Below are 8,085 nucleotides of genomic sequence, written 5' to 3'. Positions count from 1 at the left end.
GGTGTTCGGCCAATCACAATGCACTGGGTCAGCTGGCCAATCAGAGCAGACTGCGCTTGTCGGAAGGAGGGACTTTGTAGAAAACGAAGCGTTTGAGAGAGGTGGGGCATAGAGGACCTACAATAATGTACAGTATTTTAAAAATAATGTGATTTTTGAACATTAAAGCATGTCAACATATTCTGTTACACCAAATACACAAAATAATAATCTTTAAAAAACCATCATATGACCCCTTTAATTGAATAGCTCATATTACTAAACTTAAAAATAACAGATTCTGTTACAAAAGATTTCATTACCTTGTAGTCATAGCCAGCACTGAAGAGAATCCCACTAGTGGTTGGGTGCCACTCTATGAGCCCCACACGCCTGCTGTGGCCATACAGTTCTAATACAGACTCTGTCAAATTCCTTCTCAGTCCACTATCAGGAACCTCCCATATTCGCACCTGGCACGTTCACATACACACACAAATATCACTTTTGAATCAATAGCATCATTAAAATATGAAGTCAGTTTTAAACTCTGACGACAGGTTATTACTCTATAACTTCATAAATGGTTCAATTTCTCTCAAATGACAAATACAATATATGTGACCCTGGATCACAAAACCAGTCATAAGTAGCACGGTATATTTGTAGCAATAGCCAACAATACATTGTATGGGTCAAAATTATCGATTTTTCTTTTATGGCAAAAATCATTAGGATATTAAGTAAAGATCTAGTTCCATGAATATATTTTGTAAATTTCCTATACTGTAAATATATCAAAACTTAATTTTTGACTAGTAATATGCATTGCTAAGGACTTCATTTGGACAACTTTAAAGGCGATTTTCTCAATATTTTGATTTTTTTGCACCCTCAGTCTCCAGATTTTCAAATAGTTGTATCTTGACCAAATATTGTCCTATCCTAACAAACCATACATCAATGGAAAGCTTATTTATTCAGCTTTCATATGATGTATAAGTCTCAGTTTCGCAAAATTGACCCTTATGACTGGTTTTGTGGTCACATATAACATACTGAAGCATAACAGCGATCAAGTATTCCTGAGAGCCATCTAATCATCATCATGTTTTCACCTGCTCTATCCCTATTGTGATTTTGAGCAAGACATTTTGGGCATCATTTTGAGTGTGTGTGTTTAAATTAATGTCAATTTTTTCTTTATTCATTTCATTTTTTATGTTATTTTATTTAATATGTTAGTTATTTAATATGATTTATGTCAAACAAAAGTACACACATGAAAATGACATTTAAATGTTTATGCCGCTTCTTATACATGTAAATCCCTGTGGTGTACTGGTTTAGGTTTAATAAATAAATAAAGGTTCTATTTAAGTGATATTTGTGACATGTAAATGCTGTAAATGTAAAAGTAAATGCCGGTTTTCCATTTCTGACAACAAAAACAGTTGAAACAGGTTATCATTGCACATAAAGATTTCCACTGTTTATTTAAATGACGCTGACTAATTTGAGTATATTGTGGTGATTTTGCACTTTAAGTTTACTCACAGAAGAGTCCTCTGAACAAGAAGCGATTATGTTGTCATGGAAAGGATTCCATTTGATGTCCAGCACTTTGCCTTGGTGACCGCAGACCTTTGGATAGTGAGGGTCGATACGGCCAAACTGCAGGAGGGAAGTACAGGTTACTGATCTGATGTTTTCCCCCCCAAATATAACTAAGAATACAAACAAAAGAATGTATGGACAAACATAAGAAGATTAATATATATATATATATGGATAGTTGAAAACATTCACATTTTTATGAGCTGTCTTATATATGTTCATACAATTTACCAATATCACACCTGCACAAATACAGCTCCACTGTAATACACACAAACATCCACTGTGTGGCGCTACATAACTACAGTCATACAGTGAGTAGTAGACGGAACATTAGTCATGATGTCATGAATGTTTGATGTCACTTTAGTCCATTGACCTCCTTCTGAGGTCCTGTGGGATTTGTAGTTCAGGTCATGCATGAGTGCACCCTGAGTGGGCTGCTTATGAAAGACTCTTCATCTATAGGTCAGGCCTTCAGCACAATGCAGAGAGATAGTACTGTTGGCGCTCTAATATCAGAGAAGTTCAATCTTAGTCAAGAGAGATGAAAAACCAAAAGCAGCTTGATATTGAATAGTATGTTGCTTGTTGGAGGCATACATTATAGCAATGAACTCCTGGCTGTCACATTTTCTTTGTTCCCATGTCTGTGCTCTTCTCCTAGATTAGCATGATGGAAATCATGTCTGTGATTTGCTCTGTTAGATTATTGCATTACATTAGCACTGCAATTGCTCGAGGGGTGTTCATTTAATAGAATTTGTCCTTGATTTCCCACAGGAGATCAAAACTCAAAAAAGAACACAGAAAATATGACCAATTATAAAATGTCAAAGCTTTTACTTCTGTGGCCAAAGCACTCAGTTACACTGGTTCAAATATTTGCATATATGTAAGGATTGCTGGGTTTGTCAAGGTGTTTTCAAGACTATATATAACTGTTAGACTGATCCTGTGCTTATTGGTATAAACAATTCAAATCAAAAAGCAAATTTATTATTAGAACCTATTAGAACCAAAACATCTTGTACAAACGGCATTGTTAAAAGCAACGCAAAAATTAAATAAATAATAATAAAAAAAATGTAATAAAGCAATAATAATATTAATAAATGAATAAGTAAATGAAATAAAAATAAAATATAAAAATAAAAAATAAAAAAAATAAAGAGACTTTAAAGTATGACTTTACTAAAACTATTAACATTATTAGTTGCTAAATAATAACTAAACTAAAGGTATAATATGACAGTTTTAATGATCTTTTAATTGCATTTGCCAATATTTTGGTAAAACATCATGACAACTAATGTACAACCGTGATTATGATTTTCTCTGAGGGACATTTTCATATATGCACAGGACAAAGTGTTGAAAGGAGGTGCTTTTGCTTTTTACGCCTAGCTTTCTCTTTGTTTCTCAGTTTCCTCTCTCTAATCACTTCATTTTGTATTCTTGTTTATTGTTATTCTTTGTGCAAAATAGTTACGGATTTGTGTGTAGGAGTGTGTTGGCAGCGGATGGTTGTTGACACAGATGTGCTGGCTGCAGATCAGGCTGAGTAGTCGCTGTCTGAGATCTTACAGTCAGAGACAAAAGGAGATAATATATTTAGACACACCCTCTATTGTGAGCAGCACAATGATGCGTGAGGAACAGCCATGTGATTACACTAATTATGATGTCAGTGGATGTGCCTACAGTCTAGAGTCTAGACTGCCATGACTCTGATAGCACATTCTTGTAAAAAATACGGTGTTTTCTTAGAGGACAAATTTAACTTCCTTAGTAGAGACGTTCTATGGCTTAGCCACTGCTGAGCCACACTTCAATTAATGCCACATGAATATCTACATCTATATATTAAGTCAATATAACATTATTATGGGACAGTCCATAGAGTATGCTATATCAGTGTCTATTGTATACAGGTTATAGAAGTTCAGGTTCGATTATGATGCTATTATGTTTATGAGTCCTCACACTAAACACATTTCTGAATGCACATTTTGGGGCTAGAGGTTATCATTTTACTTTCTAAATAACTGCTAAACACAATAGCGAATGAGTGATAACTCACTGGACCTGTACTAGAGCTTAAGAGGCAGAAACAACATTTTTTCTAAATGTTAAATGCTGCAAATATTGTTTCCTCTCGTGTAACAGTATAAAAAAAAGATTTACTTTATTAAATTTTTATCACAGTGAAACATAAGATAGTTTGCATGCACATTCTGCATATGCAAAATGATAGCATATTGCAAAATGGTAATTTTTTGCTAATTAAAACGATAGTTCACCCAAAAATGAAAAATTCTTTAATTATTATTCATTAATTACTCACCCCTATGTCGTTCCAAGCCTGTAAGACTGTTCATCTTCGGAACACAAATTAAGATATTTTTGATGAAATCTGAGAGCTTTCTGACCCTGCATAAACAGCAACACAATTCAGGCCCAAGAAATTTAGTTAATTCAAGGCCCAGAAATTTAATAAGGACATCTTTAAAATAGTCCATGTGACATCAGTGGTTCAACCTTAATGGTATGAAGCTACGAGAATACTTTTTGCGTGCAAAGAAAACAAAAATAACAACTTTATTCAAGTTCTTCTCTTCCAGTCTTTTCACATTCACGCATGCGTGTGGTGCTGCAGACGCAGGAGCCGGCGTTCTGACGTAGAACGCCTTGTTTGCAAGTGGAGGAATGCACATGCATGTGTCGTGGTACTTTCGTGAACGCATGGCGAAGACTGACAAGGAAGAGAAGAAATTGTTGCATAAAGTTATTTTTGTTTTCTTTGTACACAAAGAGTATTCTCGTTGCTTCATACAATTACGGTTGAACCATGTCACATGGACTATTTTAACGATGTCCTTACTACTTTTCTGGTCCTTGAATGTGTCAGTTGCATTGCTGTCTATGCAGGGTCAGAAAGCTCTCAGATTTCCTCAAAAATATCTTAATTTGTGTTCTGAAGATGAACAAAGGTCTTACGGGTTTGGAACGACATGTGGGTGAGTAATTAATTACAGAATTTTCATTTTTGGGTGAACCACCTCTTAATAAATTATTTGCTACAAACTGATGATTGGCAGAGCCTAACAAATACTTATTATTTTGTTGTAGATATTCAGAGACAGCAGGAATGTGGAGTTTTACACTACCACATCATCAGAACATGGCTGGCTCTTCTAAATCCTGTTCAAAATGATCCTGCATTCTTCTAAGCCCAACATTTTCCATGGTTTTGGAACAGAATTCTAAACAAAGGGCATTTCAGTTTTCTGAGCTTACTGTATGCTAACTGGGGCATTATAAAATGGGTGTGGGTCTAGTAAAAAGCACTTTTGGGCATGTTAAAGTAGTCTGAACTGGTTGGCAGTTTCCTATCAGTGTTGCCAGATGGCCCAACTCCCTTTTATATATGCGTGCGTATGTGTGTAACTGTACGCCTGACTGCTTGAGCCTGCATTATTTTAAGAATTCTGATATCATCCCAAACCATTACAGCACCACCTCACACATTATCATTCACAGACGTTTCTGTCAACAGCCGCTGAGCAGGTCAAGGAAAGGAACGGTTTCATTTCCAAATGGTTAAACAGTTAATAATGACATCATTGCGAATACCACAGTCTTCTATTCATGTTCTTTCCCTGGGCCATCTCATCATGGTTTCTGAATGCAGTTTCCATTCCACAACTGAAGCTCCTTTGTCATATGAGGAATTCCATTTGAAAAGCCAATGTTCTGCCACTATATTGCTCCCATGTGTCTGGATTTTACTATGAGAATTGCTTATTCTTAATCAGACAGTTGTCCCTGTAATATAGACTAATGTCTTGGATTGAATAAACACATTAGAGAGATTTAATAAGCTACATACACACATTACAGCAAACACAAAATTGCATTAAACTGCCAAACTTCACATATTTAACTACAAAAATTGGCTATAAAAAGCTAAAAAAGTTTATATATTGGTTACAGTATATAATGCAACTAAGGCTGAACTATTGTCAGTTTTTAAATAGCTTCACAGTGATTTCTATGATCTCTATGGCAGATTTCAGTGATGTGACCGAGAATTTCTCAGTATTACAGTAAGTATGCAAACTTCACAGGGAGCTGTCAGTGCTTGACAGAGAAAGACAGAGACACAAGCGAGAAGGAGGATGAAGAAGCTGGGAAAAAACAGCCCCACGTGGTGTCCAAAGAAACACATATGCAGAAGTCAGAGCGACTGAGCTCTTTTCCAAGGCCTGGGAGCCCAGTTGGAGTCACAAACACTGTGGAATGAGCACATTAAGGGCACAAAGCTGGCCTTCTTCATCACACATTAACTGGGCGACTCTGAATGTTCATCACAAAAGTGCTATTGATAGTTTATCCAAGTTGGCTGAGACCATGACCGAGGGTCTGCAGGCCCAATGGGCAGTGTAGCATGACCGGATGCGCTCAAGAGGAGGGACAGAAGAATAGACAGAATAAAGAGCGGAGATGACTGAAGAAAAGAATGGGACATCAGAGGCTGTGCGCCAAAATCTTATTGTCATGTCAATGATAAACGGTGTGTGAGTCTTTTTTTTCTGTCTGTGCTTTTCGTGCAGTCTGGCCAATTGCTGTGGAGGTGGAATTTGGAGTCACATTTAAATTCACTAACTTTGCATTTTGCATCTTTAGGAGTCAGTAACATTGTTACAAAAAGGGATAGCTCACTGAAAGATTGTTATCATGAATTTATTTTTTCTGTGGAACATAAAAAGAAGACATTTTGAGAAATGTCTCATTGTTTTTATTTTATTTTTATTTTTTGCCATACAATATAAGTCAATGGTGACTGTTTGGTTACCAACATTCTTCAAAATATCTTTTTTTTTTTTTTTTTTTTGCAGAAGAAAGAAAGTCGTAGAGGTTTGAAACAACACGAGGGTGTGAGGGTGAGTAAATCATGACAGAATATTCAAACTATCACTTTAACCTGCAGAACCCCGGTCTTCTATCTTTCCTTATGAAGCTGACATATAAAGCTGTTCCAGCCAGAGCACATTGATGTCCACATCGATTAGTTCACACTACTGTTATATCAGTGTCAGTGACCAGGTGTTTACAGCTTCCAGTGCTTGTCCATTTTACAGCATTAAAGCCAGAGATCAAAGGAAAAGTATCTGCTCTCTGCTCACTAGTCAGGTTTTTGCTCGGCCTATAAAAAGGGTAACAGAAAGATTCAATTTAGAGCCACTGGGTGAGGGACTTCATGGTTTAGACTCAGAGGGTGATGGAGACAGCAACTTGCTCTTAAAAGATGCAAAAACAAACGTTTGTGTTTCTCACAATTATCAACTATACAATTGTCAACAGGGCAATAGTAATAACACAACATTTTGCTCATTAATTTGACTTTATTGTGCTCTCTGGATGTAATCGTGTTGAAAGAGAACTTTTCATTGTGGGTGATCATGAAATGACTGTGTATTGGTGCAAAGGGAATCTAAACCTTGCAAAGAAAATGCATATTACTCTAAACCAGAGCCAACTAGTGTTCAACAGAAAAAGAGTGTGAGAGACAGAGGCCTGTGGGTTTGTGTGCACCACATGTGCATTTATAAGAACAGGGTGAGGGATGACTCATCTATGTTTTTCCACTGTTCAGTAACCACTGCTCATGTTCTCTCTACCAATTAATGTAAATGTGAATTTGTGCAAAGCATCCATTAGCACTCCTCCGTATTGCTTTGTTTTATACAGGTTTTATGCATATTTGTAGTCAAATTAATAGAAATGCTTGTGTGTTTGGTCTTCCAATTAAAGGGGTCATATGATGTTGCTAAAAAGAACATTATTTTGTGTATTTGGTGTAATGAAATGTGTTTATGCGGTTTAAGGTAAAAAAACCACATTATTTTCCACATACTGTACATTATTGTTTCTCCTCTATGCCCCGCCTTTCTGAAACGCGTCGATTTTTACAAAGCTCATCGGTTGTAACGTCGACCAGAGTGTTTTAGAATTTGCCCAGATGTCAGGAATAAAAGAAGGAAAAGAATACTCATAGACGAGAGAGTTGGTGATCCCATACGTCTTTATACGTAGCTTCAAATGATCCTCGGTGTGTGTGTGTGCGCACGTGTTGTAACGTCGACCAGAGTGTTTTAGGATTTGCCCAGATGTCAGGAATAAAAGAAGGAAAATAATGCTCATAGACGAGAGAGTTGGTGATCCCATACGTCTTTATACGTAGCTTCAAATGATCCTCGCACTCTCCGCATACATGGAGGAGAGTGGGGGAGAAAATGATAAGACACACTTTGGCCGAATTACAAATAAAAATAATAAAAGAATCAGGATGCTTTCTGGAGCAGAGTATATAGAAACGTCCGCTATATCACCAGCACAAACGTTACCCAGGCACACCCACCTAGACAACGCATGACATCACAGGAGGTGCCTTAAAGGTACATAACAAATTAGGTGGCCGTTACA

General features: G+C 36.6%; 1 protein-coding gene across 4 annotated transcripts in view; it reads right to left on the bottom strand.

Annotated features, from left to right (window-relative positions):
- The window catches only part of LOC107740435 (coronin-2B-like), a 41,406-nt gene that overhangs the window by 7,822 nt on the left and 25,499 nt on the right, over positions 1–8,085 (bottom strand). For all 4 annotated transcript variants that reach the window (XM_016552874.1, XM_016552873.1, XM_016552875.1 and 1 more), the window contains exons 3-4: positions 1,537–1,653; positions 303–452 (exon numbers count right to left, since the gene is read on the bottom strand). In XM_016552874.1, the coding sequence (XP_016408360.1) occupies positions 303–452; positions 1,537–1,653 (267 nt within the window). The remainder of the gene's footprint in view (positions 1–302; positions 453–1,536; positions 1,654–8,085) is intronic.

The sequence above is a fragment of the Sinocyclocheilus rhinocerous genome, unplaced genomic scaffold (assembly GCF_001515625.1).
Source record: "Sinocyclocheilus rhinocerous isolate Xijiao unplaced genomic scaffold, SAMN03320098_v1.1 scaffold225, whole genome shotgun sequence".
Lineage (NCBI taxonomy): Eukaryota > Metazoa > Chordata > Actinopteri > Cypriniformes > Cyprinidae > Sinocyclocheilus > Sinocyclocheilus rhinocerous.
The sequence above is the reverse complement of the archived record's forward strand: the minus strand, read 5'-3'. Positions and strand labels throughout refer to the sequence as shown.